General features: G+C 37.5%; 1 protein-coding gene across 3 annotated transcripts in view; it reads left to right on the forward strand.

Annotated features, from left to right (window-relative positions):
• OSBPL8 (oxysterol binding protein like 8) overlaps nucleotides 1-27260 on the forward strand; it is a 166298-nt gene that overhangs the window by 52082 nt on the left and 86956 nt on the right. For 2 of the 3 annotated variants that reach the window (XM_027543308.1, XM_027543311.1), the window contains exon 2: nucleotides 13630-13738. In XM_027543308.1, coding sequence (XP_027399109.1) covers nucleotides 13697-13738 — 42 coding nt within the window. In that variant the 5' untranslated portion in view covers nucleotides 13630-13696. Of the gene's footprint in view, nucleotides 1-13629; nucleotides 13739-23663; nucleotides 23695-27260 lie in introns of those variants that run through there. The other variant, XM_027543312.1, reaches the window with a different exon arrangement.

The raw sequence follows: 27260 nt of genomic DNA on the forward strand, positions 1-27260 counted from the left end.
TTTCAATCCTGAAAGATGATGCTGTGAAAGTGCTGCACTCAATATGCCAGCAAATTTGAAAGCTCAGCAGTAGTCACAGGACTGGAAAAGGTCAGTTTTCATTCTAATCCCAAAGAAAGGCAATGCCAAAGAATGCTCAAACTACCGCACAATTGCACTCATCTCACATGATAGCAAAATAATGCTCAAAATTCTCCAAACCAGGCTTCAACAGTACGTGAACAATGAGCTTCCAGATGTTCAAGCTGGATTTAGAAAAGGCAGAGGAACAAGAGATCAAATTGCCAACGTCCATTGGATCATCAAAAAAGCAAGAGAGTTCCAGGAAAACAACTATTTCTGCTTTGTTGACTATGCCAAAGCCTTAGACTGTGTGAATCACAACAAACTGTGAAAAATTCTTAAAGAGATGGGACTACCAGACCACCTGACCTGCCTCCTGAGAAATCTGTATGCAGGTCAGGAAGCAACAGTTAGAACTGGACATGGAACAACAGACTGGTTCCAAATCAGAAAAGGAGTATGTCAAGGCTGTATATTGTCACCCTGCTTATTTAACTTCTATGCAGAGTACATCATGAGAAATACTGGACTGGATGAAGCACAAGCTGGAATCAAGATTGGTAGGAAAAATATCAATTACTTCAGATATGCAGATGACACTACACTTATGGCAGAAAGCAAAGAAAAACTAAAGAGCCTCTGATGAAAGTGAAAGAGGAGAGTGAAAAAGCTGACTTAAAATTCAACATTCAGAAAACTAAGATCATGGCATCTGGTCCCATCATTTCAGGCAAATAGATGGGGAAACAGTGGAAGCAGTGAGAGACTTTGTTTTTTTAAACTCCAAAATCACTGCAGATGGTGATTGCAGCCATGAAATTAAAAGACGTTTGCTCCTTGGAAGAAAAGTTATGACCAACCTAGACAGCATGTTAAAAAGCAGAGACATTACTTTGCCAAGAAAGTTCCGTCTTGTCAAGGCTATGGTTTTTCCAATAATCATGTGTGGATGTGAGAGTTGGACTGTGAAGAAAGCTGAGCGTCGAAGAATTGATGCTTTTGAACTGTGGTGCTGGAGAAGACTCTTGAGAGTCTCTTGGACTGCAAGGAGATCCAACCGGTCCATCCTAAAGGAAATCAGTCCTGGATATTCATTGGAAGGACTGATGCTGAAGCTGAAACTCCAATACTTTGGCCACCTAATGCGAAGAACCGACTCATTTGAAAAGATCCTGATGCTGGGAAAGATTGAAGGTGGGAGGAGACAGGGATGACAGAGGATGAAATGGTTTGATGACTTCACCGACTAAATGGACATGAGTTTGAGTAAACTCCCGGAGTTGGTGATGGACAGGGAGGCCTGGCATGCTGCAATCTATGGGTCGCAAAGAGTCGGACACCACTGAGAGTCGGGCACCACTGAGCAACTGAACTAAAGTGAACTGATTTCTTTTAAAACACATAGAGCTACATAGTTTACTTTGGAATGATTTTTTCTTGCCTTCAAGTTTTAAAGGGGAAATAGCAATGTATAGTAATAAAGGGGAAATAGGAATGTACAGTAAGGGAGGTCTTAGTGCAGCTTTCTGCAGGTTGGCTTTATATCTCTAGGGAAGCTTAAATGACTTTGAATTATGTTCTGTCATTCATAAATAATTTCTTCTCTGTATCCAACTCTGCAAAATGTCCAGAGTTTTATATATATGATAGAATCTTACTGTAACCAGTTTATCTTCAAACTAGAAAATTAATTTTCTAATCTATTCCTCTTCCATACCCATTTTTAAGAAAAATCATAAGCTGTACAATAATTTAATATTACTTCAGTTGTTCCTTTTTGCTTTATTCTTTTGTAGAATTCTATATCAATTTGAAAGATAATTGAACTAGTTTTGTTTGTGACTAAATCTAAAAGCAAATAAATGAACCTAAAAAACAGTATAAACCTGAGTTCAAAATAGACTGTTTAAGAAGCCCCTTAGATTGTAAATGTTTACAAAAGACTCTTTGTTACTCTTTGCTCATACTAATTGGGTTTATTTCTGTGTTTTCCTTCTGGTAGTTACTTTTTTTTTCAATATAAAGGGGCATAGCAAGGACTTTTGGGGAAGAGTAGGGGGCACTCTTGCTCCACCATCTGCAGAAATCTGGGTTTGATATCTGCATGTGCTGCTGCAGGTACATCCCGCACATTCCTTCGTCATAAGGCTCATTACACAGTAGTATGCTAGTCAGTATTTAATCATAGTAGTATTTTGCTGTCTTTTAGCTAGGACAGGATGTTTATTCTTTATATGTCCAGAATCTAGAACAGTGTCTCTTATGTGACAAGAAGTAAATAAATATTTAATGAATGTGTTTTGAGTCCTACAAAGGACATATAAAATGATGGTGAAGCAACAATAGATATTAAGGGTTTATAAACCATATATTTTATGAATTATGTATATTAGTGGTTGGTCCAGACATAATGGGAGATGGAATTTGTTTTGTTGTTGTTCAATCGCTAAGTTGTGTCCAACTCTTTGTGACCCTGTGGACTGCAGCACACCAGAATTCCCTGCCCTTCACTATCTCCAGAGTTTGCTCAAACTCATATCCATTGAGTCAGTGATGCCATCCAACCATCTCATCCTCTGCTGCTCCCTTCTCCTCCTGCCTTCAATCTTTCCCAGCATCAGGGTGTTTTCCAATGAGTCAGTTCTTTGCATCAGGTGGCTAAAGTATTGGAGCTTCGGCATCAGTCCTTCCAATGAATATTCAGGGCTGATTCCTTTAGGATTGACTGGTTTGATCTCCTTGCAGTCCAAGGGACTCTCAAGAACCTTCTCCGGCACCACAGTTCAAAAGCATCAATTCCTCGGCAGTCAGCCTTCTTTATGGTCCAACTCTTACATCTGTACATGACTACTGGAAAAACCATAGCTTTGAGTATATGGAGCTTTGTTTTGTCTCCTGTCAGAAATTTGGTAGTAGTGGTTTCCTGGTTTTCCTCTGGGCGAAGTGCTTACAGTATCATTTTGTCTGTACTTCACATCAACAGTATGTATTTTGTAAAGCAACAAATCAAGAAAATCTTTACTATCTTTTTCTTTGTGCTTTTTATTAGTAATACCGTTGTCACTTGTATGGACTGAAAAGGTCTCCCAGACCTGATGCCATCATGTATGTGTGTAGGCTCCCCCAATCCAACAAGCAATTAACTCTTCGACAGCACCAGTACGTCAGAATTCTCCTGATTTCTAATTCTGCGTACCTGGAAATAGAGTCGGATTCCGAGGGAAAGGGCTCGGTCCCACAGGCCCATTCTCCACTTCAGATGCAGTTGCACATCCAAGTCGTTATCTGAACTTCTGGCTGTAGTCAGAGGTTCCCACGCCCCATTGTTGGGTTTGACTGGTTTGCTAGAATGGCTCACAGAACTCGAAAATATGTTGACTTACTAGATTACTGATGTGCTGTAAATGAATATCTAAGGATATGAATCAGCAGCCAGATGAACATGTACACAGCACAGGGTCCTGAACGAAGGAGTTTCTGTTCTTGTGAAGCTTGGGGCTCAGCATGGTAGCATGGCAGAGTCTGTTTCCCAGAGGTGGAAGCTCTCTGGAAAACAAGGGGTCCAAAAAGCTGTTCTTTGGAGTGTTTATGGAGGCATTATTACATAGTAATGATTGACTAAATCACTGGCCAATGGTAGTTGATTCAACCTCAAGCCCTTCTCTCCTCCCTGAAGATCAAGGGGTGGGACTGAAAGTTCCAACCCTCTGTTCACATGGTCGCTTCTCCTGGCAAACAGCCCCTACCCTTGGGTGAGATCCAAAAGTCACCTTCCCGGAAGAGTTTTCAGGGACTGAGGACAAGAGATCAAGTATTATCTGCCACCGCCCCCCTTTTTTGTGCTCAGAAAGTTCCAAAGGTTTTGGGAGCCCTGAACAAGGAACGGTGGATGAAGACCAAATATATCTGAAATACACACATGTATACATCTGTCTAAAAGAGTGCATCTAGTTGAACTGTTTAATGAATTTGCCAAATCAGAGATATAAAAAGTATTTGGACGCCTTTCTAGTTCAGAATTTAACTAATTGATTGGGCTTTAATGTGTTGTTAGGCAGTCATTAGATAAATGCAAACTAGATTATAGTGACTTTATGAAATAGACACACATGTGAAAGCGGCTCAGTCACTGCCGACTCTTTGCAACCCCATGGACTGTAGCCTGCCAGACTCCTCTGTCAGTGGAATTTTCCAGACAAGAATACGTGAGTGGATTGCCATTCCCTTCTCCAGGGGATCTTTCCAACCCAGGGATCACCCGGGTCTCCTGCATTGCATTCATATTCTTTACTGTCTGAGCCACCAGGGAAGCCTCATGTTTGTGAAATGAGGTACTTTTAATGAGGGTATTCTAGGAGGGGCAGTGCTTGAAAATGCCTATATACCTCATACTCCAGAGAAGTCCAGATAAGAGGAATCATCTAGATTTTTTCTCTCCTTTCAACTTTATATCTTTAGGTAATTTACCATGCCTTTCTCTTTTCCAAGACATGGTCTGACAGCTCAGACTATTTCTTCTCTCTGTGTGTCTCCCTGACACATCTTTCTCATCTCTCTCCCTAGGGTTGTACAGCCACAGTAGGGTAATTTGCCTTTTACACTCTAACCATGCTTCCCTCTTGCCCTTTCCAGCTTTTTGCTTGCCTCTCAGTCTTCCATTAGAACCATCACTATCATTCTTGTTGTTATATTTAGAATGGAAAACATCTTAACATAATTCATAGGTGCCAAAGTGTGAATACATTTCATGAAAAATATGTACTACACTGTTTTGAAAGCCATTTGGATAAGCTGCTCTAATAAAGCAATCGTGTGTGTGTGTGTGCAAGTGTGCACACGTACATATATATATTTCAAGCTGCTTATGAATTACATGTTGGTGCTAGCTTTTTGGGATGTCACATTTGTATCATTAATTTCTCATTATATTAGACTTTCCTTTAGGATTTAATCTACTATAAATACTCTACGTTAGTTCAGACTAACTAGATCAAATTACTCTTATTTGCAGTCTTTTTTTAAAAATCAAATTGGCAATGAATGAGGTTAAGATTATTGAATTTAATCCTAGTTTCCAGTGATAAGAAGGCAGTGCTAATCTTTAGATGTATGGTGTGTTCATTGATAGGCATTGTTGCTTTTTATAACTTAAGCATTTAACAAAACAAAATAGCGTCCTGTGAAATAGGAGCCACAATCTAATCTATACAACTTGTAACTGCCTTCGGAGACAGCCATCATTCAACAGTGCCAAGAAGCTGTTATGGTTAAATGACATATGTTAAAGTCATTAGTCTTGCTTAGTAGATGCTCCTTCATTTTTTCTGTGACTGGAATAACAGTTCAAGCCCAAAATAGAGAAGATTTTTATACATTTTTTTTCCTCTAGGAACTCTGTTAGTTTAAGGGTAGACAGTGAGGCACCAGTGCCCCCAAACGATATCTAGAGTACTGATAACAAAGGAACAAGAGAGGGAGCAGAGTCTTTAAACTTTGAATCCAGCTATCATGTTTAAATTAGGATGCAGGCCTAGCTTTAGCTTGGCAGTTTGGAGAAAGAAGTCTTCAGGATTGTGATGCACCGTACCTTTTTACAAAAAACTTAGACATTCTTTTTGGTTATAGAAGCAACACGCACTGTTTAGAAAGAGTTAAAATAGGAGACTGCCTTTCTTCTCTTCAAGGCTGTTCCCTAGAGCCTACTGCCACTAGGTCTGCGTTTAATCACTGTTTTAACTTTTAAAAATGTACTTTTTATTCTCAGATTAGCTTTAAACTCTTAAAAGAGGGGGAAACGGGGGAAACAAGTCTGCTTATACTTTAAGCTTCCAGTCAATCACCCTCTGGGGATTTTTCATTATACATTTTCAGTTATAGTCTTTGATTTCAAAGAAAATACTAAGAACTTGTTTCTTGACATGTTAGTAGCATCTCACCTCCCTAGTTTCATCTGTGAGGAATTTAGGGCAATTATTTTTCTTTTCCTGCTCCCTTTCTAATTTATTTTTTCTTAAAGTATAATTGATTTACAATATTATATTAGGTTCAGGTATTGTTGTTCACTTGCTAAGTTGTGTCTGACTCTTTTGTGACCCTATGGACTGTGGCTTTCCAGGCTTCTCTGTCCATGGGATTTCTCAGGGAAGAATACTAGAGTGGGTTTCCATTTTCTTCTCCAGGGGCTATTCCCAACCAAGGGATCAAACCTGTATCTCCTGCATTGGCAGGCAGATTCTTTACCACTGAGCCACAGGGGAAGCGCCCAGATTCAGGATACAGCATAGTGATTCAGTATTTTACAGATTCTATTCCATCCTAGGTTATTATAGACAATGGCTATAATCCTCTATGCTATACAGTATATCCTTGTTGTGTAGTTTGTATCTGTTAAACCCAAACCACTAACTTGGTTTTTCTCCCTTACCTCTCCCCTTTGAAAACCGCAGATTTGTTTTCTGTATCTGTGAGTCTGTTTCTGTTTTACATGAAGATTTATTTGTATTATTTTTCAGATTCCACACATAAGTGATGTTACACAGTGTTTGTCTTTCTCTGACATTTCAATAAGCAAGATATTCTCTAGGTTCATCCATTTTACTGCAGATGGCAGAATTTCATCCTTTTTATGGCTAAGTAACATTTCAATGTGTGTGTGTATATGTGTGTATATATATGTGTATATATAGAGAGAGAAAGATTAAGATACAGATATGTATATATATCATATATATAGATAGATATATAATCTCATATAAACATCCATTTGTCTGTTGATGGGCACTTAAGTTGCTTCCATATCTTGACTGTTATAAGTAATGCCGCAATGAACATGGGAGTGCGTGTATCTTTTCAAATTAGTATTTTTATTTTCTTTGGATATATATTCAGGAATGGGATTGCTGAATCATATAGTTGTTCCATTTTTAGTTTTTTGAGGAACCTCCATACTATTTTTCGTAGTGACTACACCAGTTTACATTCTCACGAGCCGTGGGAATAAAAGAGTTCCCTTTTCTCCACATCCTCATCTGCATTTGTAATTTGTGGGGGTTTTTGGTAATAGCCATTCTGACAGATTCTGAGATGATATTTTGTTGTGGTTTTGATTTGCAGCCATTCCTCTGATGATTTGCAGTGTTCAGCATGTTTTCATGTGCCAGTTGGCCATCTGTATGTCTTTTTTGGAAAAATGTCTATTCAGGTCTTCTGCTCAGTTTTTAATTGGATGGTATTATTTTTTGTGGTATTGAGTTGTATGAGCTTTTTAACCCTTTATTGATCATATCATTTACAAAGAATCTCTCCCATTCTGTAGGCTGTCTTTTCCTTTTGTCAGTGGTTTCCTTTTCTGTGCATAAGCTTTTTAAATTTAATTAGGTCCCATTTGTTTATTTTTGCTTCTATTTCCTTTGCCTTGAGAGACACATCCAAAAAATACTGCTATGATTTATGTCAAAGAGTGTTCTGCCTATGTTTTCTTCTTGGAGTTTTATGGGTTTTGGTCTAACATCAGGATCTTTAATCCACTTTGAGTTTTTTTTTTTTTTTTTTGTATATGGTGTAAGGAAATATTCTGATTTTATTCTTTTACATGTAGCTGTCTAGTTTTTCTATTTATTGAATAGATTGTCTTCTCCCTATTGTATATTCTTGCCTCCTTTGTTGTGTTAATTGACTGCAGCTGACTGGGTTTATTTATGGGCTCCCTATTCTGTTCTGTTGATTTATGTGTTTGTTTTGGTGGCAATACCATACTGTTTTGATTACTGTAGCTTTTTAGTATAGTCTGAAGTCAGGGAGCATGATACCTTCAGCTTTGGTCTTCTTTCTCAAAATTGTTTTAGCTTTTTATATAGAGTGATTTTGTTTTTACATAAAATAATTATATTGAGTAGATCTGAAAATTGAAAAGCAAAAATTGGGATTTATTCATTCTCTAAATATTGATTCTTTAATATTGAATACCCCAGAGCTCTGTACTCTGTCCTCTTTTCTGCCTACACTGATTCCCAAGGAGATCTCACTAGTCTCATAGTTTTAAATTCCATCTGTATGCTGACTCTCAGTTTACATTTCTACCCTGACTTCTTAACCTCACAGTCATAGGTCTAACTATATCCAATTGATATCTCTATTCAGATGTCTAACTAGTGTCTCACAGTAAATATATCCAAAAGGAGCTGTGATATTCAGCCCTTTCTTCGTCAAGTCTTCCTATAATGTACTCAACATATGTTAGTGGTAGTTTCATTCTTCTTGTTGCTCAGGACACAGACCATCTAGGTCTTACTCCCCCACACATACTTCTGTCTGTCTCTCTCATTAAATTCACATCCTATATCTGTTCATTAACAGATCCTTTTGATTCCATATTCAAAATACTTAAATAATTTAACACTGTTTGCCACATTGCTTGCTGCTGTTCTGGCACACGCCTGCATTATATAGCAGTGGTCTTCCCGTTGCTAATGTTTTCTCAGCCAGTAGCCAGAGTAATCCTGCATAAGTCAGATTCTATTACTTCTCTGCTCTCTTTTCAACAGATAACTTCCCATCTCGTTCAGAGTGTAAGTAAGCCGGAGTCCTTCTGTCTTATGAGGCTGTTGGCGATTTGGAACATAGTTATCTTTCTGTTCTTATTACCCATTGCTCTTTTCCTTATTCCACTCACCATATTAGTCTTCTTGATGTTCTTTATCTTATTTTTTTAATATTTTATCTTTATTCTGTACTCTCACCTTTTGCATTATAAAGTACCATTTGTATTGTTTTGGGTGTGTGCCTATAAACTACATAATGTGAATTTTGCTTTGTTAACCAATTCAAAAACCTTTTTCTGTTTTTTTTAATCTTCTGGCCATGCTGCTCAGCATGTGGGATCTTATTCCCCAACCAGGTGTCAAACTCACATCCACTACGTTGGAAGCACCAAGAAAGGCTCTCTTTGCTGCTCTTTAAGCATGCCTCATGCTCCTGCCTTAGGGTCTTTGTGTTTGCTGTCTCCTCTTCTGCCTGGAAGGGTCTTCTAGATACTTGAGCAGCTCACCCCCTCAGTTACTGAGATCTTGACTCAGATTCGTTCTTATCTAAAATTCTCCCTATTACTGTACATGTCATATAATTGCTCCCTTCCTAATTTTTCTTCTCCACACTGATTACTATCTAATAAACAATATATTTTCATTATTAGTTTTAAAAAACTCTCGTCAGGCCAGGTTCATTGAGGAGAACAAATCACTATAGATACTTAAAGCAAAAGGAAAACTAGTAAGGGGATTTAGATTCTTAAAACTTATTGGGAAAGCTGTAGGTGTGGAGCTTGAAAGACTGTTCTCAGCTTTCACTGCTGCTGCTGCTATGGCTTGCGGGTAGTGCCAGCATAGGGAGCTGGCAGGGGAGCATTCGGTGATTACTGTAAAACCTCATATCTGTCACAGTCCAGGTGTCTCCTGCATTCAGAAGAATGGCTTTGTTTCTGTCTCTCTTCTGCCTTCCAAATGCTGTGTAAATGCACTGCATTTGCAGAATGTGAACACATACAGAATTCTGGGATTAAAGATTTGTAAAATGGAGTTCTCATCCTTTTAGCTTTTGTGGAAGAGGAGATACAGAGGAGCATATGGAAGGTGGTGAGAATGAACAATGAGATAAATATATCTATGTCTATATGGATAAGATATGAATACACGCATACTTATTTTATCAGTCAGTGTTCTCCAGAGAAACAGAACGAATTAGATAAACGTATATACAGAAAGAAAGAGGGGAAGAAAGACATGGATTTATTTTAAGGAACTGGCTCACGTGCTTGTGGGGGCTGGCAAGCCTGAAATTGCAGGGCAGGTTGCAAAGTCCCTGGGTGACCTTCACTGTCCTTGATATCCTGTAAGTTAAATATTGATATAAAGTTAAGAGTAATTAACTACTATGATGTAAAGTCAGTGTATCTTATGTTATATGATAAGAAGAGAGAAGAAACCAGTGATTTGATAAGTATACACAGCATATATAACATACCATATACAACCTTCATAATAAAATAAGGAAAAAATACTCAAAACAATTATAATTCTCACTTCTGTAACTGGTAATGTAGTGGGATCTGAGATTTATAGATTCCTTCTTCCACTACCCTTTTTGTATTCCTTTGCCCTCAGCATGCACCTCAGATAGCCATAGTTCTTTATGGTAGAGTGACCCAGACTTTTGTTTCTGAAGGGTTTGAGTCAGTAGTAGTCCTGCCTAGGTTGGGCTATTGAAGTTTTCTGTTGAATTTAATCAGAAGACATGGCAGTACTAAGAGATGCCCTTAGGGATTTCCAGTAACCAGACATACTCTTCTTAGCACCATTGTGGCATTGTAGTCCATTTCCCCTTATAATTAGTCAGTTACCCAGGCCAGCAGAGTAAGTTCCTTCTTTGCCCACTGATTCAGAAGCACGGGAAGCTTAAAGTGGCCAGGTGGCTGGCTTAACTTCCAGTTCAGTGGAAGCATTCCTTCCTTTGGGACTGAGACCTCCAGACCAGCAGAGCAAAGGTCATGGGAAGAGGAGACAGAAGCATTTTACTAGTGAGTGGTGCTGGGAAAGCGTGACAGCCGCATGTAAATCAGTGAAGTTAGAGCACATCCTCACACCATACACTAAAGTAAACTCAAAATGGCTTGAAGACTTCAATGTAAGACATGACACCATTAAACTCCTAGAAGAGAATACAGGCAAAACATCCTCTGACATAAATGTTACCAATGTTTTCTTAGGTCAGTCTCCCAAGACTATAGAAATAAAAGCAAAAATAAACAACTGGAACCTAATCAAACTTGTAAGCTCTTGCACAGCAAAGGAAACCATAAATAAAGTGAAAAGACAACATAGGGACTAGGGAAAATACTTGTGAACAATTTGACCAAAAAGGGCCTAGTTTCTAAAGTATACAAACAGCTGATAACAACTCAGTAACAAAAAACCGACCCGAACAAAAATGAGAAGAAGACCTAAATAGACATTTCTCCAAAGAAGGCATACAGATGGCCAATAGGCACTGAAAAAATGCTCATCATCACTAAGTATGAGAAATGCAAATCAAAACTACAATGAGGTACCATCTCATGCTGGTCAGATTGACCATTATTTTAAAAAAGTCTACAAATAAGAAACGCTGGAGAGGATGTGGAGAAAAGGGAACCCACCTACACTGTTGGTGAGAATGTAAGTTGCTGTAGCCACTATGGAAAACAGTATGGAGGTTCCTCAGAAAACTGAAAATAGAATTACCATGTGATCCAGGGATCCTACTCCTGGATATATGTCTGGAGAAAACTCTAATTACATTTTACAATAGCCAAGACATGGAAGCAACCTAAATGTCCATCTACTGATGAACGGGTAAAGAAGATGTGGTATATATACACGATAGAACACTGCTTAGCTGTAAAAAAGAATGAAATAATGCCATTTGCAGCATCATGGATGGGCCTAAAGATTATCATGCTAAGTGAAGTAAGTCAGAAAGAGAAAGGAATATGATGCCACCTATATGTGAAATCTAAAATAGGGCATGAACTTACGAAACAGAAACAGCCTCAGATACAGAAAACAAACTTAGGTTACTAAAGGGGGAGAGGGAGTGGGGGACAGATAAATGAGGAGTCTGAGCTTAGCAGATACAAACTACTTTATATAAAATAGATAAACAGCAAGGTCCTGCTGGATAGCAGAAGGAGTATAGTCAGCGTCCTCTAATAAGCCATAACAGAAAAGAATGTGTGTGTGTGTGTGTGTGTGTATTTATATCTGAATCACTTTGCTGTACACCAGAAACTAACACAACATTGTGATAATAATAAAATCACAATTTTTGCTTGTGGGCCATTAAGTGATGTCACTTGTTTCCTCCTTTGATTCTTGGACCTGTGAATCTTGGGTATGCAAGAAGCAGCACCATATATTGGACGTTCATAGCACATGGAACTTTTGGGGGGTCTTTGCCCAGGCGTGCAAGGTATTGCCACCTGGCTGGTGTTCTGGCTGAGTCTTCAAAAGGTCATGCTACTGTTCTATCAAACCAGCTGTTTTAGGATGATAGAGATTATAGTAAGACCAGTGATTTCCCTAGGCCATTGCCACACTTTTTTTTTTTTTTTCGCTGTGAAATGAGTTCCTTGATCAGCAGCGCTTTATAGAATAGAAGGAAGTAGATAAGGCATTCTGTAAGTCTGTGGATAGTAGTTTTGGCAGAAGCATTTTGTGCAGGAAAGGCAAATCTGTATACAGAGTAAGTATCTGTTTCATCTAGAATAAAGCACTGCCCCTCCCATGATAGTGTGTTAATTGCCAAGTCTTGTCTGACTCTTTGTGACCACATGGACTGTAGCCCTCCAGGCTCCGGCTCCTCTGTCCGTAGAATTCTCCAGGCAAGAATACTGGAGTGTGTTGCCATTCCCTTCTCCAGGGGATCTTCCTGACCCAGGGATCGAACCTGGGTCTCCCCCACTGCAGCCAGATTGTTTACCATCTGAGCCACCAGGGGAGACAGAAGTCCAGTGTAACCAACTTGTCACAGGTAGCTGGCTGATCACCCCAGGGAACAGTGCCATATTGGGGACCCAGTGTAGGTCTCTGTTGCAGGCAGATTTGGCACTCAGCAGTGGCAGTAGCCAAATTTGTCTTGGTAAGTGGAGGGTCATACTGCTGAGCCCGTGTATAACCTTCATCCCTTCTACCATGGCAACTTTGTGAACCCATTGGACAATGACAGCGTTGGCTGGAGAAAGATGCTGACTCGTATCCACAGGATGGTCGTCCTGTATTTATATTTCACTGCAGCTTTTTATACTTGCAAAAACAAGAAAATGATTTGGAACTCCAAGAAATGACTAGAAATCTACATATTTCTCAGTTTTAATTTTGTTAATTGCTTTAAGAAAGAATTATTATTAGAGACTTCTGGATATATATAATTACTATAGGAGTTCATCTTGGAGGCTTTGTTAGTTAAAAAGCTCAAAGGAAAAGACTTGTGAAGGCATAATTCTAACACTATTAAAAATAAAAATAAGTATAAAAATAATAGATGTTCATTGTAAAAATGAAACATTCAGAAGCACAAAGTTTTTTTCTATATTATGTTCTCTCATTAAATTGTCCTCTCCTAAATTGTTTCCATTTATATTCTATTCACAAAAGTGTTTGAGAACATCTGTTTTCCTACATTTGTGCCAACATCAGATGGTAGCATACTTTTTAGTATTTGCCAATGTAATAATGAGAAAGAATCTAATTTTATTTTCTCAATTATAAGTAGGTTTAGGCGTCTTTTCAAATTTTGAACAGTCTCATATATTTAACCTGGCTCTCGCTTTTCCTCTTCACTTGGAATAGTGTCGTTCATTTTTTTCTGAACTTCTAACACTCTTCAAGGCCCACGTCAAAATCTGTTTCTCCATTATTGATGTTTCCTGATAAGCTCAGCCTAAAATGATATCTGCATCCTTATATACTTGATGTTTTATTTTTCACTTATCACAGTTTTATACCAGAACTAACGTGTATGGTTTTCTTCTTCTAGGATTTCCAAGTTTACAGGATGGCTAAACATTAATGGGAAGAGAAGTGTAAGCCTATCTTCTTTCACTATGGAGGCAAGTTTGGCAGATGGAGAACCTGACCGAATTTTGGTGAGTGATTCAAATACAGCATAATAAGGTACTACCATCTATCTTGGGAAGTGTTTGATTTAAGCCATCGTTTTATTTTTAAAATGTATTTAAAATGAACTTCCAAAAAAGTTGATATAAAAATTATAGGTAGTTTAAAGCTTGTTGAAGCATAACCCAGTGTCCTGCCACTTCCACCCTATCTCCTACCTCTTTTTCCTTGTTTTCCTGGCCATATAGTAAGATATATTGATAGAATAGTTGGTGTTCATGTTTTCCTCAAGAAACTTTGTCTTATTGAAATCAAGAGGTTATTCACAATTGAAAAAATTAAATGCCCAGAAATCTTAAATTGTGCAGCTGGGGACAGAATGAAAGAATTAAGATTTAATTCTTAATATATGTTGCCATACATACTCTTTCTATAGAAGTGTGAAGATTTAATAAGTATTGCTGCCTGTGATTGAATTGTATTCTGAAATTAAGTGTACCTTCTCCAATAAGTAAAAAAATAAAAATAAAAATTAACCAGTGGGGTAAATTAAATGATGCTTTGTCACACATAGAGACATTTTGCTCAAGGATCATTTCATTTTCATTTTTTCTGTTGCAGTTTTAAAGATGCCATTAAATACTGATTTATAGACTCTTTATTAGAAATGTTTGTACTACCTAAAGTCAAGGTGCCAGTGGGTAAAATGTAGCCAGCTGATAGCTCTGTGGCTTGTTAGGTGGTAGATTCTTTGACAGAGTTACACTATTGGAATGATGCAGAGGCCAGCTTTTCTTTCATACTGCTGTGAAGTTGAAAGTCACTACTAAATTGAGATGTTTGTGAATTTTAATTTAGTGCATGTTCTTTGTTCAGGCTCCAATGTAGGATCAGTAATGATTGACAGCAAAATGCAGTTTTGCTTACTTGCATTAACTTGGTCCCACCCTTTCCTGAATTTCTGGTCCAAACTTGTTTCTTTAATGGTCAAAAAAAGTTAAACTTTAAAATGATAGCTTCTTAATAGAGAATAAAATGGACATGGACAGAACTTGGTTTATGAAGAAGGTTATCGTAACGATTTTAAATGGAAAACTGATGGTAGGTTATTTTGTTTTTACTGTCTTCAAAAAAAAAAGATGAAAGCCTTTCTTGGAACATACTATTTACTTTATCATAAATATTTTCTTATTTAAAGCTAATGGACTTCCTGAAGGTTTATTTTTGGCTAAAATATTTTAAATCTTTTGGTTATGATATATAAATATCAGTAATAGCAATTGCTGTTTTCTGAGTATACACTTTTTCAGACTGTCTTCACAACAGTCATTAAAGGTAGATATTTGCTTATCCTCACTTTTAAAGACAAGGAAATAGGCTCAGGGAGGTTGATTATGTTCTCTAAAAGCTACATCTTAAATGATGCAACTGAGATCTATCTCTAAACATTTTCCTTTGCCACTAACATGTTGATTACATCATACCTGTCTTTCTGGATAGAATTGCTTAAAATTTATTGTTATCTTTTTAAACTTAGTATCTAAGTAGATAGTATTAAATTCTATACCAGAATGTCTGCACTGTACTGTTAAAGTTTTATTCATTTTTTATTCTTATTTCTATTGATATTGAGAGGTTAGAGCAAGTTACTTAAAACGCAGTGAGATCAATTTTCTTCTTATTCTTCATTGTTTCTTCGGTGAAATATTGTAGCTTATTTTAGAAACAGTAATACCACTGATTTCAGTATGAACTGCTGAAATTTTCTCTATTCGAAACTAATCTTGAGGTCCACTTTGAGTTATCTATTAATGAAATATCACCTTTGAACTGCATGGCCTAAGCTAGTTAGTTTAGATTTAAGAGAGGTGGATAAGAACATGGGCTTTGTAGATACTTGGTTGTGTGTTAAAATCTGAGCTCTGTCACTTAGCTACATTCTCAGGGTTTCCAATTCTCCTCAGGTTTGAAATAAAGATTAGTAGTACTATCTACTTAATATTTACTTGGATTTTAATTGAGATAATGTATCTATAAAATGCCTTTTTCCACATCTGTGCACATTATAAATACCCCGTAAATAAAAGCTACTATGGTTATTGTTAATATAACTATTAATATTCAGCCTTTTCTCCAAAAAGATAAATATTTAGAGGCAGAAGACGCAACAAAACACATTTTTAAAAGTCCTGCACTGTTGAGTAATTTTGGATTTGCAGTTTCTCTAAATCTCATTTTTACTGTTTAAAATATTGAGGCAAATATTCTACTTCAATGAAAAATACATAAACAAGAATGCTCATCCTGCCTACTTGACAGGGACAATATGATCTAGTGAAACCAGAAAGTTCTTTGAAAATATAAAGCAACATATCAGTATGTGGTGGCAGTGTTGTATAAAACCTTATTGTGTGTACTAATTTTTAAGATAGTATTAGTTAGCTTCTTTTGAGTGCAGTCTTTGTGCAAAGTGCTGTGGCCAGTGAAGGGGATGTTAAGAGAGATAAAATGTAGTCTGTCTGAATTATGTTTATTTTGAGAAGACTAGATAGAGGGATGGATAGATAAGGCAGTAATAAGCATTTACTAAGTGTCAAATGAGGGACATAAGGCATAGTTACACAAGTTGTGAAAATTGGGTGGTTGCTGTACACTGGGGTAGTTAGAAAGGTTTCTTAAGAGAACACAAACTGTGAATAGGGTATAGGGGTCGTGGGATTGAAAATGAGCAAGGAGAGCATTCTAGGAAGGGAGGATGGCAAGAGGCAAGGCTAAAAGCGAAATTAATTGCACAGGGTTTATTCAGGGGAAACGCATAGAGAAATTGGAAGGTAATATTGTTTATTCCTTGGAAGGAAAGTTATGACCAACCTAGACAGCATATTAAAAGCAGAGACATTACTTTGTCAAGAAAGGTCCGTCTAGTCAAGGCTATGGTTTTTCCACTAGTCATGTATGGATGTGAGAGTTGGACTATAAAGAAAGATTGATGCTTTTTTCTATAAAGAAGAATTGATGCTTTTGAACTGTGGATTGGAGAAGACTCTTGAGAGTCCCTTGGACTGCAAGGAGATCAACCAGTCCATCCTAAAGAAGATCAGTCCTGGGTGTTCACTGGAAGGAATGATGTTGAAGCTGAAACTCCAATATTTTGCTCACCTGATGTGAAGAGCTGACTCATTTGAAAAGACCCTGATGCTGAGAAAGATTGAGGGCAGGAGGAGATGGGGACGACAGAGGATGAGATGTTTGGATGGCATTACCGACTCAATGGACGTGGGTTTGAGTAAACTCCAGCAGTTGGTAATGGACAGAGAGACCTGATATGCTGCAGTCCATGGGGCCACAAAGAGTCAGACACGACTGAGCGACTGAAATGAACTGAATGTTGTTTTAAGAATAATGATCAATGTGGCAGATAGAAACCAAACTTATGGAAGTCTTGAGTGCCAGACCAGGGATTTTGAACTTGATTCTGTAGACAGTGGTATGTCACTGAATAGTTTTATGAAAGTGGACAGGATGAATCTGGAGCCGCAGGATATGAGATGATTTAGAAGAGAGAGAGATACAGGTACTGATTGAGACTACTTGTAGTCTTAGTGAAGGTGGTGAAAGCTGGGACTCAGTTGACTTTAGTGTCCACTTATTCGGTTTTCTTCTCCTACATGAGATTATGCTTCCTATTTTAAAAAAATTCATTTGCTTATTTATTGTTTATAGTTCTGTTTTTGTGGTAGTGTTTTATGTCTTAGGTAGTAAATACTAAAAAATATGAATTCAATCTTTATACTAAATATACTTTGGAACACGTTTACATTTAATATATGTATTAAAATATTTTGTAAAAGGGCAGAACTCATAACACTTTGGAAATTAACCACTGAGAAATCCTTTAAATGCAGGGGTCAAATATTTATTAATAGATTGAGGTAAACCAAATAAGTGAAGTAGATTAAAAAAATTCCTTACATTAAGTAAAGTCCTGTCTTTTGACTATCTTGTATACTATGCTATTATCAGAGGAAAATAAGTTATAAAGTCTATTAAAGGTCAAGATCTTTTGTTGTATTAAAAATTGATTATATAAATGACTTTTTAGAAGAGAATAAAAATTTAAAAACATGTAGAAATCTTTGTAGTATTATTAGGAATTCTCAGTTGAGAAACTCTTAAGATTCTACTTTAAATTGGACACTTTGAGTCACATGTTTTCTGAAGTGGAAAGAATGGTGAAGATGATTTAGCTCAGTAATTCTTAGAATGTAGTAAATGAGTAAGTATCTTCTTGAGGGGCCTACAGATGACCCAGCTTCCTGAAACTTAGAGTTTTATATTTACTAGATGAATTTTTACTGATTACTATGATTTAGTGCTCATAAAGTAAAATTGATATTTTATTAGCATTTACTGAGCACTTTAAATCATATTCCAAGAAGTATGGCTACTATATATATGTAACATTTGACGACAACATACAGCTTGTGTATATGGCATGTAAATTAATGAAATTGCCTATTTTTGGTAACATTAAGTATTATTTTTGATCAGGTCATAGGTTTTAAAGGTTATTATTTTTTTCTCTTGTTTAAATGTAGTTGACTCTTGAATGTTTGGAGATGGGTTGGGGTGGAGCGTCTGACACTTGATACAGAGCCATGGTTCTTTGGTATCTGCGATTCAACAGACCACTGATCTGTAGCACTGCAGTATTTAGTGTTGAACTGCCTGCAAGTGGAGCTGTGTAGTTCACACCCTCGTGTTCAAGGGTCAGCCGTACCATTAATTTAGTTTCTTCATTGCCATTATTGATTTAGTATATTGTATGTTTTCGTTTGGGGGCTTCCCTGGTATCTCAGATGGTAAACAATCTGCAATGAGGGAGACCTGGGTTTCGTCCCTGGATTGGAAAGATCTCCTGGATTTATAAGGACAGTATTTTTGGTGCACAGTTTCTCAATAACTGACCTTTAAGACATTTATGCATTCAAGTCTAATGATAAATTATCCACATGTCAATTAATCCTCACAAAGTATTCTTGTACAATGGCACTTGGTTGTTATTAGATCCCCCTTCTCAGCCCTAAGTGGAAATGAGGGAGAAAGGCTGTGAAGTTTCTTATCTATAATAAATGGGTCACCAAATTTGGTACATATGCTCATCTAATATTTGAATACCCTTTGAGACCTGCCTGCTAAGTGTTTCCTAATGCTTATATACCTCAGGATTGCCTCGTAGAGGCCTTTTCTTTTCAACTTTAACAAAGATTGTGCTATCAGCAGAGCCTTTTGCAAACCTCTGAGTCCTGTGGCTACTTCTCCCCCTTAGTCTTTGTGGGAGACTGTTAGAGATCGTTTAGTCCAATAGTCTGTCTAACGTAATGATTCTGTCCACAGTACCCCCTGACTGAGGTCATCCAGCCTCGGCATGAAGTCACGTAGTTATAGGAAGCTCCGCTTCTCAGAAGGCACCTCAAGTCATTGTGCTGGTTCCCTTGCTGCTCCAGCTTACCACAAATGTAGTCTTAAAGTAGCAGTAACCGATTATCTTAGAGCTCTGGATATTAGAAGTCCAAAAGCAAGATGTTGTGTTCATTCTGGAGGCTCTGAGGGGACTGTCCGTTTCTTTTTGTTGAGACCTGGAGGTAGCAGTCTTTCACTGACTCGTGGCTTCCTCCTCCCGTTCAGCCTCTGGCCTTTGTTGTCACACCTCCTGCTACACTCACCTTCTTCTCTCCTTCTTGTCAGGACCCTTGGAATTACTTTGGGTCCACTCAGGTAATCCAGAGTAATTGCTCTATCTCAAGATTTTTAACTTAATCACATCTGCAGAGTCCTTTGCCTCATGTAAAGTAACATTCACAGATCCTAAGGCTTCTAAACAGTCACAGATTCTAATATCTTTTTTTTTCTGGAAGCTGAGCTTGTAGGATTTTAGTTTCCTGACCAGGGATTGAGCCCTTGGCAGTGTGAGTACACAGTCCTAACCACTGGATTGCCAGGGAATTCCTGGGATGTGGACATTTTGGGGAGGCCATTATTCTACCCACCATCGTCATAGTGCTAACCTCTGGTGCATCCCAGCCTAGTGAAGTGGGCCCTATTGCCAAATAATCCAAAATCAGGTAGTCTGGTGGGGCATCTCACCTAAGGAATTGCCAGTTAGATTAAGCTCCTAAATTAGGTAAATTCTTAGGTGGCAGAGATCTTCTTATGTAAAATAATAAAATAACTAGACATTTTAGTCACCAATGTATTACCTACATACTCATTGTCTTTTATATTAAAATAGCTTCACCTTCCTAATAACCATTTGCTAACTATAACAGTTTAATTACACGTGCAAGAATGATAATAGAGACCTTCCTTGCAGTCTCTATTATGTGAAGTTTTGAATGCATGTGTGCATATTTGGCTGTGCTGGGTCTCCCTTGCCGCATGAGGGCTTTCCCTAGGTGTGGAGATGGGGGCTGCTCTCTGGCTGCAGTGTGAGCTGCTCATTGCGGTGGCTTCTCTTGTTGCAGAGGATGGGCTCGAGGGCGCCTGGGCTTCAGTAACTGAGGTCCGTGGGCTTAGCTGCCCCATGGCGTGTGGGATCTTCTCGGACCAGGGACGGAGCCCATGTGCCCTGCACCGGCAGGCAGAGTCCTCACCGCTGGGCCAGTAGGGAGCGCCCTCAAACGTGTTTAAAAAATAAGATAAACTAGTATCATGAACCCTCATGTACCCGTCACTCATCTTCAGCATTGTTAGTTCAGGTCAGTCTTGTTCATGTATAGTCCTGCCTTCCCACCTGATATTTTTTTTTTGAGAAAATCCCATATGCATCATTTTATTCATAAGTATTTCAGTATAATCTCTAAAATATAAAGACTTTTCTTTAAAACTTTAACCATAAATACCATTCTTACTCTAAAAAAAGAGTAATTCTTTGATATGAAATATTTAGTTATTACTTAAATTTAGTTTTATTGTCTTTGTATTGGGCTTGGTTGATAAGTCACTTTGTCTTTTTAAAATCTTTTCAGTTTCTCCTGCATCTGTTTTTGATTTTTCCTTTTCAGTTTTAATTTTTATTTTCAATTTACTGAAGAAATAAGGTAGCTGTCCTGTAGGTTTCCCACAATCTGGATTCTCTGCCATGATCATTATTTAATGTGTTCCTCAGTTACTTATATTTCTTGCAAATTGGTCAGTAGACAGTTTTAACCTGAGGCTTGCTCAGATTCAGGTTCAGTTTTTTTTTAACAAGATTAATTCATCGATGGTGTTGTGTATTACCATCAGGAGGCATATAATCCATTTTCATTTGCCTAATATGTAAATGGCACCCCACTCCAGTACTCCTGCCTGGAAAATCCCATGGACGGAGGAGCCTGGAAGGCTGCAGTCCATGGGGTCGCTAAGAGTCGGACACGACTGAGCGACTTCACTTTCACTTTTCACTTTCCTGCATTGGAGAAGGAAATGGCAACCCACTCCAGTGTTCTTGCCTGGAGAATCCCAGGGACGGGGGAGCCTGGTGGGCTGCCGTCTATGGAGTCGCACAGAGTCGGACACAACTGAAGTGACTTAGCAGCAATATGTAAATACATTTAATCTTTTTTGACTATAAAAATAATACATGCCAGTGTGGCATATTTAAGCAATAAAGAAAAATATAATAAAATTAATTTTCTAGAGGTAACCACTGTTATTATTTTGGAGGCCTCTTTCCTAAATGTGTTAATGAGTATATCTTATGCATGAGATTTTATAAGTGGGGTCATAGCATACAAACTTATGTATCAGTAATTTAAAAAAATTTTATGGCCATTGATGATCATCACTTAGATCTGTTAATTCAATAGGAGCATAAATTAATAGCAGTACTTAAATACACTTAAATATTTGTAATGTTTGAACTGCCCAAGTGGGAAAATATTACTCAGTATTTTCTATTGTTTGAGTGCTTAGATTCTTAGTATGTCTTCCTTTTTTTTTTTTTTTTGACTTTTAAACGTTATCCTTGATTCTCTTATAAGTTGAATAATGTAAACATTTTCCAGGTATATGGTGGGACTCTAATAAGTTTGGGGAGCTAAATTGGAGAAAGGGTTAACTTTGAAAAAGTAGAAGAAATTCCAAGTCAGAAATCTTTTGTTTTTCCATTATGTTTGGAGATTTTCTCAGCGCGTTCCCAGGACTGTGGAACTCAAGATCTTTTCAGAGGTCTGTGAGGTCTGGATTATTTGTGTAGTAATGCCATGGTGCTTGATGTTGTTTGCTTTGTTTCTCTTTCTCGTGAACGTCTAGTGCACTTTTTACCTAAGACCGCATAAAGTGTAATGTCATTGCTCTGCCGGCTAATGGAGTGTATGCTTGTGTATTCTTGTGTTTTCAAATTTTCTTAGTTTAATTTTTTTCCTAAGCAGTGGTTTTTTAATTTAAATAAGCTTCATTTTCTTATAAGAGTTTTAGGCTTACAGAAAACTTGTGAACCTAAAGAATTCCATATAGCTTGTACTCAGTTTCCTTCCTCTATTAGTAACATACTAGAATGGGACATTTGATACAATTAATGAATCCATCCTGATACATTATTACCTGAGGTCCATACTTTGCTCTTTGTTTCAGATTTCCTTAGTTTTTACCTAATATTCTTTTTCTGTGTGTGAATCCCATCAGGTAGCACTTTACGTTTAGTCATCACATCTCCATAAGGTCCTCTTAGCAGTTAAAATTTCTTAGACTTGTTTGTGATAATCTTGACATTTTTGAGGAGTACTAGTCAGATATTTTGCAGTGTCACTCAACTGGGATTTGTCTGATACTTTTCTCATGATTAGACTGGGTTTTGGGGAGGAGACTACAGAGGTAAAATGGCATTTCACCACACGATTATGGAAAAGTATGTATACTATCAACTTGGCTTATCACTGTGACTTGCCCGTGATGAGCTAGCAAAGATAGTGAATTTCTCACCTTTAATTTCTAATTCAGCAAATATGAATAGGTATAATCCATATAAACAGCAACTCTTTGGAGTCTTTGGCAATTTCTAGGAGCATAGAGGGATCTGGAGATACTAAAGTTTGTTAACAGAATTTTAGAACCAGAAGTTAATTTGCAATAATGTCTGAACGTACAGGTAAGCAATGTTTTAGGATAAGGTTTTGGAAATAGGCTAGGTCTGAAGAAGAAACTTGGAAGTTGTCTGAGTAAAGGTAGCAAATGAGCCTTGAATATGACTGGAACCTGCAGTAAGAGAGCATATAGAAAAGAACAGATAGTTGAGGACTGAGCACTGGTGAAGCCCACATGTTTTATTGAGTGGAAGGACAGAATGGAGGTGGGAAATTAGGAGAAAGGAAGCCAGAACAGTGGAGTGTTTTAGAAACTAAAGGAAGAGAGGGCTTGTGTGGTGGAAAGGCTGATATAATTAAATATATGCAAGGAGTTTAAGAATTGTGAAAAAGCCCCAAAACATGCCAGAGAAGACTTGACAGATTGGTAGGTTGACTGTAATTTCCTGGGAATCCACCAGGGGATTCCCTGGTGGCTCAGACGGTAAAAGCCTGCCATGCGGGAGACCCGGGTTCGATCCCCGGGTTGGGAAGATCCCCTGGGGAAGGAAATGGCAACCCACTCCAGTACTCTTGCCTAGAAAATTCCATGGATGGAGGAGCCTGGTGGGCTACAGTCCATGGGGTCGCAAAGAGCTGGACAATGACTGAGCGACTTCACTTTCTTTCTGTAATTTCCTGACGTCTTGGACATTTTTTTCAAAGGTTTAGTTTCAGTGTAAACATACTATTGATCTTTTTTTTTTTTTTTTTTTTTTTTGCCACTTTTTAAATGACTAATGAAGCACTTAATTCCTTCTATAAACTGTGAGTGCTCTCCAGATTCAGATTCAGGTATACAAAGTTAAATCACTCCTGAGAAAATTTGTCTTTTTTTTTAGATCTTGCCATGTTCAAAAGTTGCTGAAGTTCAAGAGACAGTGAGTAATACATGGTGCCATGTTCAAAATGTTAACATTTTTGGTTTTTTTTTTTAGGGTTTCAAGTTAATTCTTAAAATGTATTTTCTTCTATGTTTAATCTTAGATGATTCTGTTAGTACAAAAAGTAGCTAATGTAAATTGAAAAGCTTACTTTAAAAATTGCATTTTCATTTGCCCAATATGTTAATACATTTCATCTTTTTTTATTATAAAAATAATATATAACAATGTGGCATAATTAAACAATAAAGAAAAATATAGTAAATAAAATTTATTTTCTAGAGATAACCACTGTTATTATTTTGGTGGCCTCTTTCTTAAGTGCTCAGCTATCAGGGCTTCTCCAATAGCTCAGTTGGTAAATAATCCACCTGCAGTGCAGGAGACCCTGGTTTGATCCCTGCATTGGTAAGATCCACTGGAGAAAGTATAGACTGCACACTCCAGTATTCTTGGGCTTCCCTTGTGACTTAGCTGGTAAAGAATCTGGCTGCAATGCGGGAGACCTAGGTTTGATCCCTGAATTGGGAAGATGCCCTGGAGAAGGGAAAGGATACCCACTCCAGTATCCTGGCCTGGAGAATTCCATGGACTGTATAGGCCATGGGGTTGCAAAGAGTCAGACACGACTGAGCGACTTTCACTTTTAAGTGTATTCACGTGTATATCTTACACATAAAATTTTATAAAAGTGGGGTCATAGCATACAAATTCTATATCAGTACTTTAAGAAAAATTTATTTTAACTAAAGTATAGTTCATTTACAGTGTTGTGTTAATTTCTGCCATACAACAAAGTGATTCAATATAACCTACTTTTAAAAGCCAATATGTAATGGATGTTTTTCAGTCCCTGAAAAAATAAAACCAAACTATAATGACTACATAGTATTTTATTATGTGAATATATTATCATTTATTTAATTCCATGTTTTAAGTATATCATTTACTATAAATGATGTGATAAATATCTTTGAACACATCTTTTTAAACATTTTGAATGATCATCTTAGTATACATTCCTAGTAGTGGAATTGCCGTATCAAAAATGCAACTAACTGCCTGGCAGATTGGATCATATTCTCTAACAGTGATAAACTCTAGTCCCAGAAAAATACTCCTTTAAAATCTCTCCTGCAAAACTCAGGAATGAAATGTGAACATGTGTGTTTTGCAGATGATTGTAGGAATATGAAAAAGTTCATTTTAAGTGTAATGAGTCCTGTTTATAGGACAAAAAGATTTCAGCTGCATAGTATATTCCTCACTAAAGTTGCTTACTCTAAGAGCTGAAGATAATGCCAAGGAGAGCAGTCTTAAGATGCTTTATATAACCCTTCTTTAGATTTGTGGCTTCTGGGAGCCCAGAATCCCAGAATCTGGGAGCAGGATCGCTTCTGCAATCTTCAAGAGTACAGCTTGATCAGCAGTATTGGGGAAAGAGGTGCCATCTGCCTGCGAGTTTATTTTGAACTCTGCTCATATCAGTGGTTGATAAGCTATTTGGACTTTCTCTTAAGCTCAACAGATTTTTATGTTGTTTGTTGTTTAGTCGCTAAGTCATGTTTGATTCTTTTGCGACCCATGGACTGTTGCCTGCCAGGTTCCTCTGTCCATGGGATTTTCCAGGCAAACTTAAGTCAAATCGATAAAAGGGGGGTTTGCTGTGCTAAAGGCAATGGAATCAAGGCATAGATCCCCTGGTATTGTTTCTGTATTATATACACAGACAGTGGCCATCTGTCCTAGATAGTTTAGGACTGAGGGGTTTCTCAGAATGAAGGGCACCATTAGGAGTTTCTACTTCTCCCTTTATCTTTCTTAAAGATCCTAAGTTTTATGCTAATTGTGGATGACATGGCAAATACTTAGAAATATTTTAAAATAAAATCACATTTTTTGCATTATGCTCTTTTCCTGAAATTTTTAAGCTAAAATCAGTAAAGATTTAGATAATGGCTATATTTCATTCTTTAAAGTACTGTTAGTATATACTATGTATACAATATACTAATGAATTCTAAGTTAAAAAATTCTAGGCATTTTACACTTTTATTATTTGTCAGCTCATGCTTTCTGCTGAAGTAGAGATTTATTTAAATGATAAAAAAAATTGAGATGATGACTGTGGACATTGTTCAGAGGATGATGGTAAACATGCTGAGCTGCTCAGAGAGAGGACATTGTTCTATCATACCTTAGTGGTCTTTTTCTGAACAAGCTGAGAAGTTCCTGGATTTTTTGAAATTTTAGTAGTATTTTGGTTCTCTTAACAAAAGCCAAGAAGAGTGGCTAGTTTTTTATTTTATTTTATTTTTTAATATAAATTTATTTTAATTGAGGGCTAATTACTTTACAATATTGTATTGGTTTTGACATACATCAACATGAATCCGCCACGGGTGTACACGTGTTCCCCATCCTGAACCCCTCTCCCTCCTCCCTCCCCATACCATCCCTCTGGGTCATCCCAGTGCACCAGCCCCGAGCATCCTGTATCATGCATCGAACCTGGACTGGTGATTCTTTTCTTATATGATATTATACATGTTTCAATGCCATTCTCCCAAATCATCCCACCCTCACCCTCTCCCACAGAGTCCAAAAGACTGTTCTATACATCTGTGTCTCTTTTGCTGTCTCGCATACAGGGTTATCGTTACCATCTTTCTAAATTCCGTATATATGTGTTAGTGTACTGTATTGGTGTTTTTCTTTCTGGCTTACTTCACTCTGTATAATAAGCTCCAGTTTCATCCACGTCATTAGAACTGATTCAAATGTATTCTTTATAATGGCTGAGTAATACTCCATTGTGTATATGTACCATAGCTTTCTTATCCATTCATCTACTGATGGACATCTAGGTTGCTTTCATGCCCTGGCTATTATAAACAGTGCTGCGATGAACATTGGGGTACACGTGTCTCTTTCAATTCTGGTTTCGTCGGTGTGTATGCCCAGTAGTGGGATTGCTGGGTCATTATGCAGTTCTATTTCCAGTTTTTTAAGGAATCTCCACACTGTTCTCCATAGTAGCTGTGTTAGTTTGCATTCCCACCAACAGTGTAAGGGGGTTCCCTTTTCTCCACACCCTCTCCAGCATTTATTGCTTGTAGACTTTTGGATCGCAGCCATTCTAACTGGCGTGAAATGGTACCTCATAGTGGTTTTGATTTGCATTTCTCTGATAATGAGTGATGTTGGGCATCTTTTCATGTATTTGTTAGCCATCTGTAAAAGGTACTTGTACAGAGCATTTCAACATCAGTATCTTCATATTGTCTTTATTTGTGTGTTACACAACATGGAACTGCACAAAGTAAGCCCAAGTCCTAAAAGCAGTAAGAATAAGAAGTGTAGTGCGTAGGCCAGTGGTGTGTAGAAGTCTTCAGTTATGTCAGTTACTTGGTAAAATTAATATGTAATCTTTAATAAGATCTCGTTTCCCAATTAGCGTCACTTGCAAACAATTCTGAGAGATGATTTCACTTGCGTCTCAATTTAGTGCCTTTTTATCTACATCACATCCTTCTGGGAAGTGATGAAGTGATTAAGTGTCT

The sequence above is a fragment of the Bos indicus x Bos taurus genome, chromosome 5 (assembly GCF_003369695.1).
Source record: "Bos indicus x Bos taurus breed Angus x Brahman F1 hybrid chromosome 5, Bos_hybrid_MaternalHap_v2.0, whole genome shotgun sequence".
NCBI classification, from domain to species: domain Eukaryota; kingdom Metazoa; phylum Chordata; class Mammalia; order Artiodactyla; family Bovidae; genus Bos; species Bos indicus x Bos taurus.